At 45.5% G+C, this 24,585-nt stretch overlaps 1 protein-coding gene across 1 annotated transcript in view; it reads left to right on the top strand.

The window, feature by feature from the left end:
- Positions 1–2,966: 2,966 nt before the first annotated feature.
- The window catches only part of NPC2 (NPC intracellular cholesterol transporter 2), a 48,182-nt gene continuing 26,563 nt past the window's right edge, over positions 2,967–24,585 (top strand). The window contains exon 1 of the mRNA XM_086937489.1: positions 2,967–3,417. Within this exon, the coding sequence (XP_086793615.1) occupies positions 3,252–3,417 (166 nt within the window). The 5' untranslated portion in view covers positions 2,967–3,251. The remainder of the gene's footprint in view (positions 3,418–24,585) is intronic.

Genomic DNA, 24,585 nt, shown 5'->3' with positions numbered 1-24,585 from the left:
CTCTCTCTGAACACTCTAGTTTTAAAAAATTGTACACTGTGCAAGACATGTTTCAGCTGTTTTGTGTGAAAGTTCAAGTGTAGTATTGTTTGGCGACATAGACGCCTGAATGATCAGAAAATAGGGAATAAAATCCAACTTGTTCTAAACGTGGCGCCCTAAAATAAGTCTTGCATGTGCCCCCCAAAATCATTCAGATGACGCAAGGGCAGGATTACTGGAACCACTCACAAGAGAGCAGGATAATTACCTGATACTACCCTGAGAAATGAGACGGGGATACCTGGCACTGCCCAGAGTATCAGCACAGAAAACCTGGCACCAGTTCCTTAGTTGCCTGGGGGGGGGGGGCCCACAAACATAGGGGCCCCATGCAGACCAGAATTTAACACTCATTTTCCGTTGAACAAATGTAGACAGGGCCCAGTGCACTGCTTTGCCCGGGGCCTATAATGCTGTTAAGACGGCCCTCCCGGCTCTGATAAGTGGTGTTAGATACCCAGTCCTTGGCTGGGAGGCCTGTCAGAGTTACTAAGAGACTCTCCCCGGGTTCTCTGTAGAGGCGCCTCCTAGTCAGCCACTACTTGGTCCAATCTTTGGTACTTTCCAGATTGGACTACTGCAACTCTCTCCTTGCTGGCCTCCCCAAATCCTACCTTTCCCCTCTAAAATCCATCCTCCACTCAGCTGCTCGCTTCATATATGGGGCTAAAAGAAATGATCACAATACACCCTTACTGTTGCCTCTTCGTTGGCTTCCTATCGAAGCAAGGTCAATTTACAAGACTGTACAAACAACAGGAGGGGGAGGTAGAGCAAAAAAAGAGAAGGATTCTTGCTCCACAGAATACTTTTATAAACAAGAAGAATCCAACTCAGAGGTAGGGTGAAGTGTTCAACAAATGATGTTGGAGCACTTAGTGTTTTGTAAAATACCCCTCACACACCAAAAGGCCCCTTAGTGTCATGCTTCATCCTCGGGGTCTTCGCATCCCTCTAACGGGTTGCGGCGTGCTACGACCTACGACTACGTGGGAGCACTTATAGTTAATTACTATATGTGGTGCATGTGTGTTGGGTGTATTAACAAGTGAGTGGTGGGACGTGGTGAATGTTTAAAAGGTACCTGGCACATGAGTATATTTGAAAACAATTTTATTCCTAACTCCGGCTGGTACTATTAAAAAAAGTGCAGTGTGAGGTTAAATCTGTCGTGTTTATGGACAGGACCTCAGGTGTGCGTCGACATGTTTCGGAGGCAAAGCTCCTTCTTCAGGACGGGGGCACAACTTCCCCACCTTACTCATGTTTCATTAAATATATATCAAAATGTATTATGAAGCTTGCTTGCTTGCTTCATGAGCAAATAGGAAAGTCTGGGGTGTTGCTATTTTACAATGGGTTCGGGACATACTATTCACAGTCTTACCCCACACGCTGCTCCGCTGAAGTGACTTCAGCGGAGCGCGTGTGGGGTAAGACGGTGAATAGTATGTCCCAAACCCATTGTAAAATAGCAACACCCCCAGACGTTCCTATTTGCTCATGAAGCAAGCAAGCAAGCTTCATAAGTCATTGAACTTGTAGCAGACCGCGGTAGGCACATTATAGCCTTATAGTATTTTCACTGTTGATGTTATCAACTTTAATACATTTAGATATATTTAATGAAACGTGAGTAAGGTGGGGAAGTAGTGCCCCCGTCCTGAAGTAGGAGCTTTGCCTCTGAAACATGTCGACGCACACCTGAGGTCCTGTCCATAAACACGACAGATTTAACCTCACACTGCACTTTTTTTAATAGTACCAGCCGGAGTTAGGAATAAAATTGTTTTCAAATATACTCACGTGCCAGGTACTTTTTAAACCGTCACCACGTCCCACCACTCACTTGTTAATACACCCAACACACACGCACCACATTAGTAATTAACTATAAGTGCTCCCACGTAGTCGTAGGTCGTAGCACGCCGCATCCCGTTAGAGGGATGCGAAGACCCCGATGATGAAGCATGACACCAAGGGGCCTTTTGGTGTGTGAGGGGTATTTTACAAAAAACTAAGTGCTCCAACATCATTTGTTGAACACTTCACCCTACCTCTGAGTTGGATTCTTCTTGTTTATAAAAACTATTTACAAGACTGCCTGTATCACCCAAAATGTCTTGCACACCTCCACCCCACGCTATCTGGCTAATAAATTCAAAATCTATGACGGCTCTGGACCTTCACACAATGCGGAAAACTTCCTGCTCAAACCTACCTTCAAAAGGGAAAGATTTATGGCTCATTCCTTCTCTGGTAATGCGGCCAGAATCTGGAACTCACTTCCTCCATCCCTCCGAACCACCACCTCTATCCGGACCTTCAAACCTGACCTTAAAACTCTCCTCCTCCAAATGCACTTCCAGGAATAATTCAACCAATTTCTTGACCCTTACGGTCATCTAGGACTCACATGAGGTCAACTTAGTTATGTATTTTACTCCTGCTTTTAACCTAACATTGACACCTTTTTATTTTTTACAATATAAATATGCCAATAGTTGGAACTGCATATATGTAACTTGTAAGTGGGCTGTCGTTCTTGTGTACCTCTGTAACTGTATATATGTAACTTGTTAGCGTGTTTAGTGTATCTTGTGTACCTTAGCTAACTTACCTGGTTCTTTTGTAAAACGCTCTGACCCCTTTGGGTAAAGTTCGCGCTATATAAAACAGCATACAATAAATAAATACTTCTAATAAGTGATGTGAGATATTCTACCCAAGGCTCCAAGAAGTGGAGCGAGGCGCCCAGCGCTGTGTTCTAACCTCTCAGTCTGTATAGGTGTACTCTGCTGCCATGATGGTCACAGTCACTTCTCCCCACTTTCCTCAGCGGCGCTGTGTATTGCACAACGAGTAAAAATGCTGTGACTGGGACTGACTCAACCCCCGCGTGAGGGGCAGCAGGGCGCGGCCATGTGACGCTCTGTGCCCTCCCCGGTCTAGGGACTGTGCTGGGTGGGCCGCTCCTCTTTGTACGTAGCCGAGGCAGGGGTCTGACCCCAGTCCGGAGCACCAGACACCCGCTCCTTAACCTGAAGCCCATTAGGTGCATTTAAACCTCCGGTAAAAGAAAATGACATCCTTTGTTCGGTGTGTTACGTATCGTGCCCAGCGATGACTCATCCGAGGCACCCCGTCCCCTCTGTCACGTGACTGCGCTCCGCCCCTCCCTCTCCATCAGGCCATGCCGTGTCTGTCACATGACCCTTCCTTCTGCCGTGCTCCACTTCCGCAGCCCCAGCGCCGCCGTCGTGCAGTGTGCCTCCACCTCTGCTGAGCTGAAGATGTCTGTCCTGGCAGTCAGCCTGTGCCTTCTCGCCTTATGGCCCCTCTCGCTAGCGGAGCCCCTGAAATTTTATGACTGTGGTAAGTTGTTTGAGTTTCTCTTGCCTGCCTCCGGCTCCCGCCTGTGCACGCGCTGCCTCTAGCTCGGTGCTTATTCATGGCGCCCACCTGCCCTCTCCCGAGTGCTTGTGCTCCGCCAGCTTCCTCCGTACAGCCCCGAGTTGATCCAGAGTGCAGCGAGCCTCATAGCCCTCCGAGCCGCTCGCCTGTGAGTTTGTCTGAGCCTTGGCAATGAGCTACGTATGGCTGTGGCGTACGTGATTGCAAAGCACTCTGAACTCTGCTCAACCTGTGAAGTCGACACTGCCTCCCACGACTCCTTATAGATAAGGTGCCCAGATTTTAAATAGAAACCAGAAACCAGGAGACTTAGCAAATATAGAAGGATTACACTTTTACATCAGTCGAGGGTCACAAAATGACTTAAATGACAGCGCGCATCAACTTAGAAACCTAGACAAGAAGGTACTTAAGAACCACATTAGAAGCAACTTTTAAACCTTACCTGATGGTTAATTACACTGTGATCAGAAAACAGCAGCTAACTCGCACTACCTTTAAGCACCTAAAAACCTGCCCCCCCCTGATTCAAGTCAGTTCTTTTTGAACAAACCGGAACATGAGCTAAATTAATCAAAATCTACAGTGACAGCTGGTGAAACCCTGGGTCTATCCCGGCAAACCCGGGACTCCTGGTCACCTAACTTATGGATGCAGGCTCACCCCGGGGTACCAAGCTAGAGGCAAATGGGTATCTGAAGGAGTTAATAAACTCCATCGAAAACTTGTTTCACGTTGGGCGGGGCCTCACTGGGGTGTACGCAATCTAGAACTCTGTTTCTCCCTGGTTCCTATCCATAAAACGCTGTCTGCACCACATCCTAGAACACTGGAATTCCTGACTTCTTTTGGGGAAGGATGGGCTTAACCCACTCTTAGGTCGAGGCCTGCTGACAGTGCAGGTGTCTGCGAAAGACTTAATGGGGAGTCTGGGACAAATCCATAGCTGACTTAGAAAGCAACTCTACCCATTGCTCTCCTTATTTTTTTTATGTCAATCTTCTTTTCTTGCTTTCTATTTAATCGTTTCAGCTTGTCCATCTAGTCTTTGCCCCTCCTGTGAAGCGTAGCTCTCTGATTAGTTCTTTTTACCCTTCCACAAGTGTGTTCTTTTTGTAAATTTGTATTCTTTTTCTAAAAGTACTCCATGAGAGTGCATGTGCTGCTCTCATTCTCTGTGTTTTCCCACTTCTCCCAGCACTATTCTTTTCATAACATCATTCAAATGTATTTTTTTAGAAAGGGTTGCCCTAAAGCTGCTCTTGCGCATGCTTTCACTTGCGCTTCGAGCCACTTTACAGTGGGCTTTTTGCTCTCTAGTTCTTTTGCTCTCTAGTTCTATTGCTTTCACCTCCACATTTCTGTCTCCATTTGCCTAACTCCTTCTCCATTTGCTTCTCTCCCGGCACTCTCCACCTTGCTTCCCTTTAACTGCATATTGCTCTTCCCTCGTACCCCGTGTTGCTTTCCACCTCCCGCCTGTTACTTCCCAGCCCCATGTAAATACGCCTTGTATGTTGCTTCACCCAATTCTTGTTCTTTCCACAACCGCTCGCGTTCATTTCTTCGTGTAACAAGCATTTGCTTAACCAATAGTGTGAAAAGCAGCGAGTCTTCTAAGACCCCCAATGCTGCCCGGTGGCAGGGTCCCACCTCTAATTCACCTTGGGTTCGTTTACCAAAATAATGAGGCTAGCGCTGGGAACTGGAAGACAAGAAAAAGGTTTATTACTCTTAAGAGGAGCCCACGTCAACTGCAGACACCGGGAAGTCTGAGGGAGGTGTTCTGCTGGCAACTCTTTCTGGCTCTTCCTTTTATACAGGCTTGACATAATGCATTTGTTTTATTTATCCTAGTTACAAGGTTGGAGTTTCCGCCCTGGGCAGGTTTGTCACACAAGCCCAACATTGTTCCATCAACATGGTTACACAAGCCCAACATTAATTCTTCTCTCACCCAGGTCAAAACAGACAATCTAATCTTGCAGCTGGACCTTGCTTCAGGGTCTAAAACATGTGAGACCAGCCAGATCTAAGAGTCTGTTCTGTTGATAAAAACAGGTCCCATTGTTGGCAAAAACAAGTCTTGCTGTGTGCAGGGCAATAAACCATGTTTGCAAGAGTCTGTTTGGTATTTGCAACCTGTTTGTGTAAGGTTGTCCATGGGCTTGCCTGTAAACAGAAATGAGAGGAAAAACAAGTTAGTGGCAGCAAGTTGATGTTTGTTGTGGCAATAGTTTATAGCACCCAGCTCACATACCAGGTTGGTCATAGGGATGCTAGTAAGGGCAGGGTGAAACAAAAGGTGACCAACGGAATACAAAATGGCTGCGGTTGGTCAGAATGACTGCAGTTTATGTGCACGTAGGAACTTCCATAAGACAAGATGGCGCTGGTAATGTTTATGATTGTCGTTTTGCTTTTAACAATAGGTCTCTCCTTTGGGCCCTTATAATTGGGTAGGAGGGAACAGGGGCAGTGCGCTCAGGTACTTTACTCGGGGAGGGGAGGGAACAGGTAGATGAGCTTGTGAGCAGGAGCACAGATTCACATTGAGGGTACTGAGGCAGTTAGAAGGGGCTCGTGTACATGGTAAGTGGGAGAGGAACATTATTGAACACCTATGCTGCTGGACAAACAAGCAGTAGCCAAGCCAACAGGCTTGTTGCTACATATTGACGTGCACTAATAAGCACACAAGACTTGCTTTGCCAGTGCTTGTCTAGGTATCAGCTAAACTCCGATCATAGTGAACCAGGAAAAGAGTGTGATATTTATCAAACCAACATACTCTGAAACCATAGGGATCGAAATGGAGGAAGAGCGCCTTATATCGGGAATTCTGTGAGCGGGTGTTAAAGTGAGACAAGCATTTGCAATGCTATAGGTGACTGCTTGAGTCAGGTGCCTTCGTGTTTATGTGCATGAGTATTGCTGCGTGTTGCGTTTGGGTTGTAGAGCCTGAGATCGTACTCTATTCGAATACATGCCAACTGCCACTGGGAAGACAGGCATGTATCTGATAATTCGGTAATAAAAAGTTACATCACGAAAACGTAAGTCATTTCCTGTTTGAACTGGTCAGTAAACACGTAACTAAAGTATCATATTGAGCCTAAAAAACTGCCGGCTAGAATTGTCAAATTTATCAAGAAAGGAGAGCTTCTAAGTATGACGTTAGCGAGCCTGGCCATCCTGCTCTGCATAACCTACTCCGCGTGACCAGCCATTTGACAGTGACAGCTCTTTTTGCAGTAGTTTTGCCAGAGATAGAATCCTCTTAGGGTTCTGATTACAGGCCAAAAGACAATACTTGGAGCTAAGTTTAAACCGCCCAGAAGGGTGCACGGTGCAACGAGAAATGTCTTGCACACGTACCATGAAACGGAGAGAGAAAAAAGCTTGCACCAATATAGGAGAGAGGACGTGGCGTAACATCCAGAGCAGCCCATTTTGGAATGTGGGAACCAGGTTCGAGTCTAGGCGCCAGCTCAACACTTTGATTTTGGGCAAAGCATTTAATCTGTGAATGTGTCCTTGTGTGATGTAACTGGTGCTCACGTAAAGTCCTCCAATACCCTCGGGCCAACTTCCCGCTGTAAAAAACTAAAAAAAAAGTGTCCTCGGTCCCAGTGTCCTCCATAGCAGCGGTCTATGTGAAAAACAAAAAACTGAAAAGCAAGGGTGGCTGAATTTAGGAAGTCACTCATTCAAAGGCTATCTAGCATAAGTTGCGACTAAAACCGGGTTCCCCCTCGAATCTCATTAATTCCACCATGGTCGATGCGCTTGTGGGCTGCCTTGATGCAGAACCAGCAAACAGGCATCCTGCCAAAAACATACCTTGCATAAAAACCTGTGAAATGTAGAACTGCAGCTCATTTCATTTTAATAGGTAGGTGCAAAGGGGGTCCGAGAGAATGGATGTGGTGTGTTGAAATCTTTATGAGCTATAGCACTGGTAGAAAGAAACAATATGGCTTTGGCATGTCTAAATGCTAACCATGTCAAACAAGCCTGGGAGTGGTGTGCGCATGCGCACAAAATAATTTTTTAAAAAGCCAGGCGAAGCACTCATGCTTCTGCTGGCATCCACAAGAGCGAGCAGCAGCGCGAGAGTCATGTTTTCAATTACCACGCGTGCAGCTGCTCGCTCCCGCAAGGTGGATGCCAGCACAAGCACGAGTGTGCTTGAAAAGGAGCAGAACGATTTCAAAAGGTCATCTCCTAGAGCAGCGCGAACGCACTGCCCAGGCGAGACCTAAAAATCATAATCTTAAAGATCACAACGGCGGACTATACATTCTGCACCTCACATCTGGTTTCTTCAATTCAAAAAGTTCTGTTTTCTACAGTTCCTGTACCCTCCTTTGTTTGGTACTGCTGCTCGGCAGAATGATAATACTTGAAATCGAATGGTGCACTGGGAAGGCCCTCTTATCCAAATGAACATTTAAACAGTCTTTATAGATATTCCTTTTTTATTTTGTTTTTTCTTCTTTCATTTTCACAGTTAATTCCTCATATGGACTCTATGCATACACAAAAAACATCCAGCCAACATGTTTCGTTCAAAGTATCCAACTTGAACTTTTTCAGGGCTCATTTGTGTCAAATATGATAAGTGTTTCCAGGATTGACATTGATTAGTCAGTATGTATATAAATGTAGAGCTAAAAGTCCTCCTCCTTAAAGTGGATTATGTATATTCCTTATATCCTTAAGACTTATTCAATCCGTGAATATGGAAGCAGGGCTTATTTGCCCGTCATTAGTACCTCCTATTGCCCAGTACCTTCCTCACGCCAAAATCCATGAGCGTGTTTGGAGTTTTGGGCATGATGGCACTCAGCTGTCGAATAGACTATATTTCCGTGTTTGAAACACACTCATTTAAACGGACACCCATGTGAGACTCTCCGGTGTAGGCCTGAAAGGATTCGCATGAAAATCTTGCCCACCAGAGAGGGATAAGGACTAGATGCCTCAGCCAGTAATTGGTCAATCAATGATCTCTTCACACCAATGAGCGATGACAACTGGGCCAGAAGTAGAACCTCTGCATGGTTGGCATTCTCTCTCCACACTGGGCCTCTGGGTGTGGAATAGCATGCAGCCACCTTGCTGATGTGATCTAGCGAAAGCCTGCCAAGAATGTGATTATTAGCGGGAGCAGCCCTATTCGTGGGATGTAGGCGGATCAGACTTGGTATTATGTAGCCTACCAAGAGTGTCCAAAAGTGGAACCTCTTATGACACCGCCTCACTAGCAGATCCTAGGCAGATATCAGGTTGGATCTATTGTTAAGGATTTTGTCCCATTCTCCTTTGCCTACCCTGCACATAAAGTAACACATATTGGGTCTGGCACCCCTAGTGTTTGCTTTGGGATCCTGCCTTCTCCACCAAAAGAATCTGTTGCTAGCAGGTCAGTGGGGCAGCCCTGCATATTTAGTGGAGGCTGTTGCGGATTCAGACTAACAAAGGGTGAAAAATCTGATCTTTACTCCTCATCACAGTTTCCTAAAGCCATGCAGGTGTATACTTGCCCCTACAGTACACTCTATCCAGGTTAAATGGTGGAAGAACTACTCCTGGCCAAGAGACTCCAGTCATCTGCTTGGGTACACCTTAAAGACCGACTGCCTTCTGTGCTCGTGAAACTATAGGGTAAAAATATGTAGTCCCTTTCCTTTGCCAAGGAGATCTCTCCTCCTGTGCCTTGGACCTCGCAGCCCTAGCAAGTTCTCTTGTGCCTAAGCGCCTGATGTGGTCAGTAGCTCACTTGCAATAGCTGAAAGCAGAGTGTTGTAAGTGTCGATTTTTGGGAGTTGAATTTCTCTTGTTTTAGCTCTCAGTATCTTGGCTTTAGAGCCTTCCCGCAAGTTATCTCTTGAGTATCAATATTGAGAGTCCATGCTACGTACTCTGATGCGCTGGACATTTAGCCTCCTGTACTGCAACAAGAATCCATGCAGCAGTTGCAGGTGGGAAATGGCGAGGACCAGAGGCAAGGAGCCCAAATGTGGGGCGAGCACCGCTCCATTAAAAAAAATAAAAAAAAGACAAGCGAACTGCAGAATCCATATTCACATCGAGTTTCACCAACACCAGAGGAATGAGTTTAATCTTTAAAAAAAAACAGTATGGAAGAGTGACAATACAAAGCAAGCATTGGCACATTCAATAGGTCTCGCCTATAAAAGCTATAGGTTTTGCCAATATGTTTCAGCCATGTTGTATACCAGCGTGGCTGCTGTTCAGCATGGCTGAGTCTAGGAAAGTGGTGTGGAGAGTCGTGGAGTGTTGCTGTGGGTCATGGAGGGAGTAGAGTAGAGTAGAATGGAGTAGAATTGAGTGGTATAGTGTCATGGAGTGGTGTATAGGGTGTTGCGTTGAGTGTTGTAGAGCGTAGTAGATTATCGTCGAGTAGTGGCATTGATTGTAGTACTGTAGGAGAGTGGAATGGCATACAGTGGAGCAGTGTGTTGTAGAATAGAGTGGAGTAAAGTGGTATGGATTGGCATAGAGGGGGTTTTGTAGATTGGAGTACAGAATTGTAGAATGGAGTGGCATAGTGGAGTAGAGTGTAATGGAGAAGAGTGGCCTAGAGTGAAGTGGTGTGGAGTACAGGGGTGCAGAGTAGATTGGTGTAGAGTGCATTGGCTTAGAGTGCAGTGGCGAACAATAGATTTATTTCTGAGTAGAGTGAAGTGGCGGTGAGTGTTCAGGATAGAGGGAAGTGGTGCAAGGTAGCATGCAGAGGAGTAGAGTGGTGCAGAGAGCAGTGGAATAGAGTATAAAGGTGCAGAGTAGAATAGAGTGCAGTGGCGTAGTGTTGCAGAGTAGAGTATAGTGGCGTAGTGTAGATTGTTTCAGAGTGCAGTGGCATGGAGTGGTGCAGGGTAGAGTGCAGTGGCATAGACTAGTGACATGGAGCACAGTGGCTTAGAATGGTGTAGAGTCCAGTTGCACAGAGTGGAGTAGAGTGGCATAGTATGCAGTGACATAGTGTAAAGTGTTGCAGAGTATAGTCGCATATAGGGCAGTGATGCAGAGTAGATTGGCATAGAATATATTTGTTTTGAGTAAAGTGCAACAGCACAGAATGGAGTGGCACAGGGTAGATTACAGTGGCTAAGAGTGAAGTGGAATAGAGTGAAATTGAGTGACGTTGAGTAGATTCTTTAAAAGTAGAGTGTAGTGTGTAGAGTGGATTGGCGTAGTGTGGAGCAATGAAGAGTGTAGTGGCATACAGTACATTGGCGTAGAGTGTAGGGCATAGTGCAGTGCTGCAGAAAAGAGTGGCGTAGAGTTCAGTTTTGAGAGTTGAGTGGAGTGGTGCTGTGGAGTTGTGCAGGGTAGAGTGTAGTAGCGTAGCGTGGCATAGAATGGTGCAGAGTGGAGTCGCGAAGAGTAGAATAGAGTGGCTCCGAGTCCAGTGACCTAGTGTGCAGTGGTGTAAAGTGTTGCAGAGAAGAGTATAGTAGTGTAGTCGTGCAGAATATATTGGCGAAGAGTGCATTTTGTCATGAGTAAATTGGTGTAGAGTGCAGTGATGTAGTGGAGTGGCACAGAGTGCAGTGGAGTAGAGTAGATTGTTTCAGAGTTGAGTGGTGCATAGTAGAGTGCACAGGTGTGGAGTGGTACAGAGTAAAGTTGCATGGAGTGGCTAGGAGTGCAGTGGCACACAGAGTAGTGTGGGCGGAATTCATTGGCATAGAGTGGTGTAGAGTGGAGTGGCGCAGTGTGTAGTGGGAGATGTAGGTATGCATGGTGTGGTAGCGCACTGCTATTACTGGCCACAATCAATTGAAATGACCATTACATTTGCACAGACATGCAATTTTACTGATAAAAGCATACAGCGCACAAACGTTAATATGTGGAAATGTCCCCACCTAGTGTATTGATTTGTTTTGATTGCAGTAAAATATTTTTCACCACACTTCAGAATTAACAGAAAATGTGCTTCATTTGTGCTTTACTGTTTCCGATATATTCTAAAATATCTGCACAGTTCATTTAGAGTCATTTAAATGTTGTTGTAAGCTAGAAAAACAAGCACTGGAAATGCAATAGGTCTTGCATTAGTTTGAGTTAGAGCTATTGGCATTGTAAATGGATATATCTTTTACTTATGTGTAAGTTCTTGGTAATAAAAAACAAAATATTCCTTGATTCACTCAACAAGAACCCCCTATCAATAGTGGAATTCTTAATTCATATAAAACACATAGATAAACTTAAAAAAGATCTCACTCGGAGTCCCTGAAACACTCAAACAATGATACTACTATAACATGCAATGCAAACAAGTCAATTTATTTCTTAAGTACATGTGAATATTATTAAAACACAAATATTATAAAAACAGCTATAATAAAACACAATGCATCATTTCAGCATAATTAAAAACCATACAATTCATCAAATCAGGACAAAAGATAACCTCTTATGACACTTTCACCACAGAGAACCCTAAAAAAATAGAGAGGACGAACAATGATAGACAGTATGCTTTGTCTTTTAACTCAACAATTCCCTTGGTATAAATTTAACAGGGTTAGCCTGGCTACATATACTCTATTTTGTATCTACAGGTCCAACTTGTCCTCTGGATAATGTATAGAAATGCGTCAACTCGTTTTGATAGGTATCTGGTTATTCCATCTTTATCAAGACATTCATTATGTTCACTTTTCTTTGTGGTATATTTGATTGTTATACCCTGAATGAAAGGGAGTTGATATTGGAACATGTACAAAAGGACGAAGCTGGACGGGGAATCCCTGAGCTAATAAGAGCGCATCGGCAGGTGAGGAGGCGTATGTACTAAAAGCCCCTCTACCTTGGACCTCGTATGCGGACCCCTTGGAGACAAAACTAGAAATCTGGGGTTTCGGATTGAACCGTTCAAGAATGTACGGCAGTTGGGAAACGGGGATTATTCAAGTCTCTTTAGGGGGTCCAGTAAATAGACCATTCTTCGAGTCGGCAAAAGAATTATAAGAATAAGTGAAAAATGGGGTGTGTGTGTAGATATCTCTGGTGGACAATGAGGTTGGTAGCCTGTGGCAGCATGTGTTACATAGAGATCTGTGGTGGGGTCGAAGACCGAGATCCCTAGCAGAAGTAGTCCTTGATGGAGGGAGCTCGTTTTTAGTTATACGCAGGGGGTACACGTCCACTGGGAAGTTGATTTCCACATTGGCTGCCAGATTTTGGTCCTTGATAAGGGGCGTTTCTTAGTAGAATTTTGGATTATCTCCCCGTTATGCCACTGCCTCGCTGGTGAAAGGTTTCATCCTCTGCCCACCAAGAATTCCATTGTACTTGTCAACAACGAAACAGCCCCCTGCCAAATTTGATGATGTGCCCCTACAATTTCAACTGAGTATGGTTATCACACATACGTGCACACAAATCCCATGGCCATATTAGAACCATGTTACTCCTCATAAATCCATGGGACCTGTGCACTATAACGCCATGTTACAATCATGTGACTCCCCATAAATCCCATTAGACCTGTGCCCTACAAAAGCCAAGTTACAACCTCGTGATTCTACATTATTACTTGTGTGTGTCTTGGAGCAGAAAGTACCTTTTTCATATTAGAAAGGGTGGTGACTAGAATAGCCTTCAAACGGAGCCTCGGGTCAAAGACCTGTCTTTGGAAAACTGGAGTGGCGGATGTATTGCGTGTGATACCGCAGAACATCAAATGTCTGCATATGGCGAGGGACAGGCCAGGCGGAGTGGACCTGGTGGTTTTCTGATGCACCCATTCACAAGATTTGTTTCTATAATAAACAAGTGCTGCAGAAGAGAAGTTCCTCCTGGTGGATGGGGAACCAGCCTCGCCTCTCTCTGGTATCACAAACAATTATCCCTTTCTGTTTCTTCTCTGGGCAGATGGATTTTAAGTGTGTTTTTAAAACAGGTGGGGGACAGGCGCTCTCTTGTTTCCAAAGGAAAGTACAAAACGGCGTGGTTCCTGCTTAAGTTTCACTTCTTCTGACCGTCTCCTTCTTGATGCCGTACAGCAGACACAATTCGTAGGGAAATGGTCAAGTGCAGCACACTTGCACTTAGCTCAAGATGGTGTATTATTCAGTCTTTAACTCCACAAAGGTCAATTCCACAAAGCATGATGGGAGGGGCATCACGTATTGTATACCAAACAAGCATTGGCAAAGCCAGAAGGGCTTGACTTTGCAAGTTTTTAAGATGGTTAACTAGTTTTTTTTTCATTGCACGTATATATCACAAAATAAAAGAAAACGTGCAATAACCTAAATGTGGCTGTATAGCCTTGCAATGAAATTTAAATTAAAAAACATTTACCGACGATGTAGCCTCTTTACTAGTGCTATTTTTGAAAATAAGTCTTTCCGGTGTGCCATGCATTTAAATTTTTTTTTACTATTTCTGAAGGGGACTAGAATAAATCACCACCTAACCAAGTAGGCAAATTGCAGGCAGCTCTAATGTGGAATAATCACCCTTTATAACAGCAACAGTACTAAGTTGGCACTAGAAGTGCAGGCAAAAGAATTGCCAGTATTTTAAAGGTATTAAATTAAACACTTATACCCAGATTTTTAATTAAAGAGACCTGAACTACTTTAAGTGGATGTGAACAATGCGTACAGGGTTTACACCGTCACTCAAAGTATAGGTAGCCAATGGTTAAGTGTACGCTGTGGAAGGTAGAAGCAAAATGTGAATGACAATTTAACAGACCAGTGGCTGTAGACTGCTGACAAAAATGCCCCTCTGTGTGCATTATGTATGTGTTTTTTTTATTTTATTTTTATAAACCAGTAGCTTGATGAGATAGCTAAAGCAGTCTCAAAGGCTAGACCGAAAATAATACTGTCTGGATTCCATAGGTTTTAAATCCAAACATGTTAAAGGTGTTTAGAACTGTCTTGAATCCAAACAAACGTCAATGACCAAGATAATCTGCACAGAAACTAACACTTTCAGGAATAACTACTACAGATAAACCTGTACGCATTATTACAAACTGCTGCACACAGGACTCCTTGTAGTATATTATTTGGAAGTAGAACAGGATGATAATTGAATGATTATTTTAGGATTGTTCCCTCAAAGAAAATGAAGTCTCAGCCTAACTCTAGTCAACAACATTACGAATGACTTTGCAACTCCTATAGAACATTTCTTGTATTCCCAGTAGAAGGCACACGTAAGAACTATCAGTCCTCTGCAGTGTATGTGGCATGACTGTCGCCAACAGAAGGTGCCTACCATTGCACTGTAGTATGCTGTAAAAGTACTGCACTATTTGGTGGCTGAAAACAAAACCACAGTTGTGATTGTTTTGGTAAAGGCACAAAGTAAAACCCTGCCAAGATCAATTCAAGGTAAATTATTTTACGCACAACCAAGCAAGCCTTCTTGAGAATTACATTCAGCTTCTTAGGAAAATTCATCCCCTAGAAACTGAAGACCGCTACTGACTGTAGTTGTGAAACACTTTTCTTTGGTAGCACCACAAGACCACTATCTACATCAGAAGGTGCACCAAGTTGGCCATGAACCCAATGAGAAGCGGGCGTCGGATGTCCTGTAAAACAATCGTGGAATGTCCATAACAGCACCTGACGAGTTGATCTAGGATGACACCCGCTACACATTGACAGACCTCCAGAAAGGCATCAACACATCTTTGTAGTTGAAATGCCTACAAACTCACCAGAATGAGACAACCAACCCTCCGGTAGCCACAAAAGTCGAAGCACCAGACACATCTCTCTCGCTCCCAAATAAGGTAAACTCACAATTGCATCATTTAAATCTGCTATTAAAAAAAAAAAAGCTTAAAGGGGTAATGGGAAACTCATCTTTATGCTACCAAAAACTTTGCAATCCCATACGAATGGCCACTTAGATTGCAAATCACAATATGCAATCTACCACTGGATAGAACTGAAAAATACTCAAAACGGGAAAAAAATGAGCTGAATTGTGCTTCCAAATTGTTTTGAATTGGAAGCACAAAGCAAAATGGACTGATGGCGGATGATACAAAGGAGCGATTCCCTAGTAGGATGTTTAATCACCTTGAAGCCCCAAACGCGAGCAGCTGATGACCAAACACGTGATCAACGATTGCAGGCTGTGGATTGTTAGTGGGTGACGCAGGGAGACCCTGAAAGCAGAAGTAGACCGGATGAGATACAACGTGACCAGAGCCTTGAGAACAGTAAGACGCACTTCCCCATACACTGCTGAGACCTTATTCTATGAAGCATTGACCTTCAGCACTGCTGACCTTGCAAAGCTTCAGGATGGGTACATGATCCTCCTTCTGTGGAGCTGTCAGCAAGCGCAGCACAGCACTGGTCTGCTTATAACACCACCATAAACTTGTACATTTTTATGGAAAACTGTTGCAACACCCATTTGCCTATAACGCCTGTGCAGCACTTGCAACTCTTAGTCATGCCAGTGTAGCACAATTGTATTACATTTTTAGCATACTATATTGCACAGTAAACTCGTGATTGGCCCTTGGCACGCAAAGAGATGTAATTGTTTTTTCAGGCTGCCTTCTGGCACAATTAGAGCGATCCAGTGATGTGCTGTGGACCAAAGGCCTTCATAGAGATATTCTGATGAGTCCTGCTGTCCCGTGGTGCGTAAGGAAAATACTCCTTAGCAGTCACTAGTTTACGTCCTTCGTCAGAGAGGGAACTGTGGTTTACCACTGGTGTCCCAAGGCTGTAATTGGATAGTAAAAGTTCTCTGTTTTGGCCCTTGGTTCTCCGGGGAGTAGCGCTTACTCTAGAAGGCAGGGGTTAGAAACTGAAAGATTATGAAATAGTAAATAACCCTTGAAATGCTTAGTCTTTGAAGGGATGTGCGAGACGGGGAGATAGTGTCCAGTTGGATATCATATGTCTGATATAAACATTTTGGTTTGTGGTTGCAAATCTCAACAACTTTAATGCGATGAAGACCGTGGAAGGAGCTCAAAGACCGGCATCGCAGCATATTCGGGGTCTCATTCTGAACCCCAGTTTGGCTGCAAACTCCTGTTGGCACCTGACCCATGATTCTGAGTTGTACTGTAATTGCTGCCTGCAAGTCTTTGCCTGCTCGATTTTCACTATATAAATACTAGGACAAATCATACCGACCACCACTGCACATTCATAGTTTGTTCACTTCGAAACAGGGGATGCATGTGATACTACTGCTTTATCCCGAAATCTCAGATCTGACACTCGGAATAGTCTATAATTTGTGCATCTGGTAAGTACAACAACATCTGTATTTACCATGTGCACAATTTCTAGACGGAATTGCACAGGACTGACTGTGTCCATCAGAAAGTGTCTTAGCAACTCTCCTCTTAGGTTGCATGGTCGTTTTTGGTTATTGAGTGGTAATTCTAGCCCTTAAAAGTTCCGGGCAGTAAAGCTGTTGGGAAGTATACATCTCGACTAAACGAGGTACAACCTCCTGTTAAGACACGGATTACATGGAGGCGATTTCACTCATAACTGATTTCAGCAAGGCCTTCTGCAGCCTTCCTTTCAACCAAGGACCTGCTCCTCTCCTTGTTGGAGAACTAACCTTCTCCTTCTTGTCAGGTTGTGATTGCAAGTATTTTTCCAGAATCCATGGCTTGTTCCCAGCCCTCAAGAAAGAGAGGCACCCTCGGTGGGACTGGTAAATGCCCCATAGCACGGATGAACACTGGTCCAGTGAACATCACGTGAAGTACGAAGTTTCTGGTCCAGTGTTTATTTTACTTTGAAATTTGAATTCTTCCTCCAGTCAACCAAGGTAAGTGCATCTGGGGAACCGGATTTTACAAGGTACCAATGTCCATTATCATTTCAACCACCCAAACACTGTCACAGGGTGGATGCTAGAACAATGTATAGTCAGGGTGTCACTTCTACTATGGACTGAACCCTAGTTAGGGGAATTAATCAGACATTCCTGTGAGTGGCCTGTAAGCAGCCTTTTCAATAGTGGTAAAAGTAAAAAGGCTTCTCACCTCGTAGCCTGTGACCATACCCACCCTCATCAAGGGGACTTATGGCGTTCCATCTTTCAGCACACCGTAAGCACTGCGGATTAACATGAGGTGTTAAAAGTTGCAGCACCTCCACTGGAATTTAGAATGTCGGTTTTCCTGTTGGGAATGTAGTTCAAATAAACTAACGGAGCAGGTTTGAATAGCTTTTCCTAACCATGCTTATGACTTCTGCCCTAATGCCTCCAATGGATAGAAATGTTAGCTATGTTCTACTGCTCCCTAACATAGATTAGCGTTTCCTGATCTGCCTTGCTGCAGTCTGGAACTGAAAGATATCATTGTAGGAGCTGCAGCACTTCAGAGGCGAAAAGGGAAAGAGATCCGTGTATGGTTCACTCACATATTGGCCTGACTACTGATTTATCTTTTGCCTCCAAGTGAAATAGTGCAGTTCCACCAATTGCATAGAATAACCTATACAGCACTAATTGTAGGTAAAGCTCCGTCAGTTTCTAAATGATTTAATTGCAATCTTAAAAACGCCACCTACTTCAGTGAAGAAATACAAATGTAACAGCGGAAGGGTTTCAGGATTAAACATTTCAGTAGAGCATTCTTCATGTTGGAACAAGATCTATCTGCTGAGGTCCCACCTGTGGTTTAGTGTAGCAGATGGTAGATATCTCCCTGACCTTGAAGAGTCCATATTGTACCTCAAAAAATATGCATTTCTCCCATCAAGCGGATATCATGTGTAGCAAGAAAGTGAGGGGTACTTGCCCCTGAAACCAGTACTGGATGTACCTGTGGCCAACATGTGTGTGGCTGCTGGCGGGATCACTGCCTTTGAATGGCTTATTAAGGCTGTGATGCCTTATTTTTTCATTCTGTTCTGATCAATTCCATGTTTAAATAGCACCGGACTCACCTACTTACAAGGCCATTGGCGAGCTACCATTTTACCTCTGTTGAAAGGCGGTACCCCCAAAGAGACCCCAAGCCAAGTCAGCTTGGCTACTGCCACCTCAAGGCAGTGAGATGAGTGGTGCCAGTGGAAACCTAATTCTTGTCCAGGTGTGCAAGACTTTACGCCTGCACCACTGTGGGCGGACTCACTTAAGACTCCACCTGCTACATGTCCATCCAGCCTCCCATAACTGCTCCATTGTTTGCAGCAATTTGCATTACTGTTTTCAAGATCGAAATCCCTAGGGACACCATGTGCATGGCTACACCAGATAGTGGGTTTCCCTCCGTCTCTCCTTGGTCTGTATTAGTCATACGCGCCGGGATGTCCCCGTTTTGCACAAGGCTGTCTCCTTGAAACTCGAGTTTCCTGTTGAAATGTGGGAGGTTTCTCCATTTCTTCGATTTTCTCAAGTAAAAGTAGGTTCTCAATCTCAATGAAATTCATCCCCCTCCCTCGCCTGCCTCTTCCTGAATTGCTTGCTGGCTACCATCTAGTAACCCTCACCGCTCTGACCTTTGGCTATCATCAGAGGTCAAAAAAGGTAGATGATTCCTTTTCTTCTGATGAGAGCAAGTTTTTTTAAATTTTGAACAAGGCAGACCTTTGGTTCATCTAGGCTTCTGGTTTGTCCCTCCAAAACGTGGATATATACTGCCCCGTGAGTCAAGCCCTTTTACATTGGTTGGTTTCTACAGAGAACCCTTGCATCACGGAAGATGCTAACCTGGCACAGAGCCTTTGATGGTTGCAATTTTTCCTTCGGCAGCGGCCTAGCATGGATTCATGAGGCATTTTGCTCCTGTGATCAGACTGTAACAGGGGCAATGGACTGCCCTGCAAGCAATGGAGCTGATCCCTACCTCCCTGGAAAACGTACACAATGTCCAGCTGACTGACGAATCCACAAGGATGACGTCTCTATAGATCGTCACCCGGGAGTCACTGGATCCATATAGCCAGCTGTCTGGATAAATACAAAAGGCTGTGCAGTTCTCCTGCTTCATGTGTAGTCTGCACTACTCCTGGCCTGTTCGGTGTCCTAATGGTGCCCCAAAGGTGTTGTAGTTTTACACACGCTTAGAGCAGTACAATAAGGTCCAGTTCCCAATTGGGCCTGGTTAAGGCAGATTGTTCAGTGGCTGTCCCTCCTGGTGCCTCTTAATTTCAGGCAGACTTATGTGAGATACAAGTTCCTAGGTTTGGTGTCCCTGGTGGACGCCCCAGTGCATACTGGCTCACGACTAAATCTGCACCCTTTCTCATTATTCATTATGAAAGTTTCATCCACCCATTGGCTTTGTTGTTCTGGGAAGTGGAACCTTCTCACTCCTCATCAGTTCACCAATCGGAGTTCCTGATTTAAAGACAGAACGAACAGTTAGTCTGTACGACCAGCTGGGTACCCACATGGGCTCAATTAACTGTGTCCCAACTGTACCTAAACTACTGACGCCCCTGATGCCACCTGGAACTGGACAACAAGATTTTTGGCACACTAAAATTACCAGTTACAGTTTGCGGGAGGACCATATTTTGAGTGGAAAATTAGCAGCTGGTGCTTCAACCCACTGAACTGTCCAGCATTAGAGACCTTCGAAACAAAGATCTGAGCATATCACAGCAAGCTTGCTATGTTGTAGCCCTTTGTCTGACACCTCTGTCCAATTGACTCTACTGTATTTACTGAGTGGGGAACCCTGCTCTATTAGAAACCACGGATGTATGACGTTACATCGCATACTTTTACATCGCATACCATTACAATGCGATTTTTACAACGCAGGATCCTTTACAACGCATGTCATTACATAGCAGATGCTATTACAACTCATGCCATTACAACGTAAGTATAGGTACGTATATCTTTTTTTAAAAAATTGTAATTAATTTATTTAAAGTCGTTTTTTAAAAAACTGAACCCTTAAAATACCCTTGTACCCCATAACCCAAACCTAGCCCTGAACCCTAAACATACCCCTGTACCCCATTACCCCTGTACCCCATTACCCAAACCTAGCCCTGAACCCTAAAAATACCCCTGTACCCCATAACCCAAACCTAGCCCTGAACCCTAAAAATACCCCTGTACCCCATAACCCAAACCTAGCCCTCAACCCTAAAAATACCCAAACACCCCAAAACATAAACCTCAGTACCCCAAAACATATACTCCTATACTCATACTTATTTTTTAAAATTACTTAAATTAATATATTTATTTTTAATATTAATTAAATAAATTAAATAATGTTAAATAAAATATAAAATAAAATTATATACTTACCTATACTTACGTTGTAATGGCATGCGTTGTAATAGCATCTGCTATGTAATGTCATGCGATGTAATGGATCCTGCGTTGTAAAAGTAGCGTTGTAATGGTAGTGCGTTGTAAAAGTTGCGTTGTAACGGCTGTTTCCCAGAAACCACTACAATAGGTGCAATGTTAGTGAAAATCTAGCACTTAAATACATAAATGTGTCATTTGTATCTTGCCCCAGAAAATGATACTTATAGATTCTCTGTTCATCGGTGTTAACTACTATTTTTACATTTTAAGGTGAAATCTCAGTCTTCTACTGACTGGAAATAGAGTTTGACTATTACATCTGAGATTCCACCCCCCACCACCGATTCGAGAAAGCCTTGATTGCTCGACTTTGCCACCTCTGGAGAGGCGAGTGCCCATAATAATTCTAGTGCACTAGCATCGGCGTTGGAGGGACACTAGTAATAAAGTACAGTGCCCACGCTGGATACAAACGAGTAAGGGCTTCAGGGGCCCAAGAACCAGTGTCACAGAGGCCTCCGGATAAAGGTTGGAAACTGTTCACATCATGATCGGTGGGAAAAAGTCACAATGTATCCAAAAGCTCACAACTTTGTCTCATAGTCGTCCATGTGTTTATGGAACCTTCTGGTCCTGGAGAAGTGACCTGTGTGTGGCTGGACCTAAAGGTCCCATATGTGGCTGGCCCTTGGCCTTGGATTTAAAACCAAACACTCTGGACTTGCTCCACCCGCCCTTCAGCAAATTTGCGACTTGACCCACTGGCTTTGACGTAGAAGCAAGACGTGGGAGCGCACCCACTGGACTTGGAGCACGAGTTCTGTGTTTTATTTCAGCGCTCGATAGCACACCAGGTAATTAAATGCAATAGAATGGGTGGGATGAGGCCCATGGGGCCAGATGTTTCAAAGGGTTTGCCCATTAGGTTTCTATGGGAAAATGTGTTCATGCATGTGACCCTAAGTGAATAAAACGGAGTGAAAAATGTGATTAAGATGCTGAGGGGGCAATATTCGGTCGTTGGATTTAACACTTTGTAGATGAAATTCAAAGCATAGTTAAAGAACAAAATACAATTGGAAATAATGTTGAATATGGATTAGAGCAGAGGTTCGGTTTAGCGACCTGGAAGTGAGTTAGTGTAGATTGATAGGGTCTGAATGAGTACGAGTAATGTACAGCCCACTACATTTGCTCCAAAGTGGGTTTTCGAGTCACACATCTCCCGTTTGCTTGTATTATGCTTGTATTGCTTGTATTATTACTATCTCCCTTCTTTGGCTTCCACTTAAGGAGAGAATACTCATCAAAACCTTGTGTATTAGCCACCACATTCTGCAAGGGAAAGGCTCAAGCTACTTACACAATCTACTCACCCCCTACACTCCTATTCGTCATCTGAGATCAACTTGGACCTACTTGGTGAAGGTCCCCAAAGTTGAAAGAGCAAGAATGGGAGCCTGTTCCTTCAGATATCTGGCCGCTAAGCACTGGAACACACTCCCTCTCTTCCTACATGCTGAACCGTCGGAGTCACTTTTCCAGAGGCAACTGAAAACCTTCCGTGTATAAAGCGCACCTATGTGGGTTCTGCCCCATGACACTTGACGAGTCTGTGCCGCAGAGCGGGGACACACCACTGGACGTAACCAGGCACTTTACAAGCTTTATTATTATCTCGGTTAAGAAAGGGAGCAAGCGCAAACCTCCAGGCGGAGGCAAGTACACATGGCACCTGAGCAAATCAGATGGTGGTCTGATTGTGGACACAAGGTACCTAAGCATCACAAGGAAAATAAACAACATTTTGTGGGAGGAGAGCTTGGAGCATAAATGTTACCTTTTTGGGTACCACTACATATGTTTTTGTTAACTGGACTGTCGATTGTATTGACTCCAATTCAACCTTGTGCCAATGGCAATGTCATAAACATTCCTGAAGAGCTCCAGCTTAAAACCTTGCTGTGGCTGCAGGAAGCAGATGTTAGTCCTGGATCGGCACTATATTTGCCTGTGATGCACAGGTTCTGGCAGTGGCTTGAAGTCGAGCGCCAAATGCTCCCTGATATACCAAAGGCAATCAGGGAGCAAAATTCTCAGTCACAAAACACAAGAAACCATCATGCTTGAAACAGCGGCTTCCACTCCTGCTCCAAGTTGCAGGGCTGCTGCCGGGACCAATCCGGATCTTGTTCCACGTTGTTGAAACCCAAGTCCTGCCATAAGCGCAAAAAGGCAAATCGGGATTACTCTCTCTTGCCACTTCGATGCAGGGAGCCAGCTACACTGCTGACACTCTACCAGTATGAGTCTACAGGCCTCATCTGACTCGGAGCCCCTTATTAGGTTATGAGGATAATCCTGGCATGCCCCAAGCTTCCTGCACCACTATGGACCCCACAGCATATACAGCACTTTAACTAGGCCATGCTTCAGATTTTCAAAGCAACGCCGGTTCCTCCCCTAGGATCGTACAGACGAGCAATCACCCCACTATAGATGGACACCACACAAGGATAGATTCTTAATGTTTTTATCAACAATTAAGGCAGGTAATCGTAGCAGTACAGGTTCAACTGGATCAAGGGATCCTTTCAGGTTTAGTCACTGAGGGAAGGGGGTAGCGGGACAGTCTTGGTACCAGCCTGGTACGGGGATACCCTACGCTCAGCTCTCAACCCTCGAGCTGGGGGGTTCCTCCGGGTCGGGCCGCGGCAGCGCCAGCAGGGATCCAAAGATGGTTTCAGCGAGGATGGGCCGCGGCAGCGCCAGCAGGGCTCCAAAGGTGGTTTCAGCGAAGATGGGCCGCGGCAGTGTCAGCAGGGCTCCAGACGATGGTTTCAGCGAAGATGGGCCGCGGCAGCACCAGCAGGGCTCCAGGCGATGGTTTCAGCGAAGAAGGGCCACGGCAGCGCCAGCAGGGCTCCAAAGGTGGTTTCAGCGAAGATGGGCAGCGGCAGCGCCAGCAGGGCTCCAGACGATGGTTTCAGCGAAGAAGGGCGGCGGCAGAGCCAGCAGGGCTCCAGACGATGGTTTCAGCGAAGATGGGCCGCGGCAGCAGGGCTCTAAAGATGGTTTCAGTGAAGATGGGCCGCGGCAGCGCCAGCAGGGCTCCAGACGATGGTTTCAGTGAAGATGGGCCGCGGCAGCGCCAGCAAGGCTCCAGACGATAGTTTCAGCGGAGATGGGCGGCGGCAGCGCCAGCAGGGCTCCAAAGGTGGTTACGGGTTCCACGTAGATGTTAGTCTCGGTGTCTCTCGACTCCAGCATACAACTGCCGACCTGCTCCAGAGCTGCCCCAGATATAGGTCTGGCGTTCTTTGATGTCCGGACCCTCGCACCTGGGGGGCCGGAGGGTCCGGGATGAGTGTCCAGACACCCAGCAGGGGGGTGGAGCCAGCGCCCAGGGAGGCCGGAGGCGATCGAAACCAGGCGTCGCGGGACGGCTGGAGGACCATCAAAACCCTTCTCATTGATCTGTCAAGTGGCCGCTTTACCACCTGGTCAGATCTTGGTGCCTCGATGTCGGGGCTTCGCTGGGTCCGAGGTCGGGCCGAGGCCACGGGTCCTGGTCGTGGAGGGTCCAAGATGGAGTCGGGGTCTGAGATGGTGGTCCGGGATAGGGGTCGGACCAGCAGAGTGGGGCGAGTAGGGGTTGCCGAGTTCCAGAGGGGGAGAGCCGGCGGTCGCCCGGAGGGGCGGCTCTCGGGAAGGTTGGAGGGTGTCGCCCTAGGCCGGTGGACAGGGGTCGATGTCGTCCAGGGCCCTCCATGCGGGAGGAGTGGGACCACGCCACGAGGCCGAGTCCAACAAGAATATTTGTGTCTGACAGGTTCAGTCATT

The sequence above is a fragment of the Lissotriton vulgaris genome, chromosome 9 (assembly GCF_964263255.1).
Source record: "Lissotriton vulgaris chromosome 9, aLisVul1.2, whole genome shotgun sequence".
Taxonomy (NCBI): Eukaryota; Metazoa; Chordata; class Amphibia; order Caudata; family Salamandridae; genus Lissotriton; species Lissotriton vulgaris.
The sequence above is the reverse complement of the archived record's forward strand: the minus strand, read 5'-3'. Positions and strand labels throughout refer to the sequence as shown.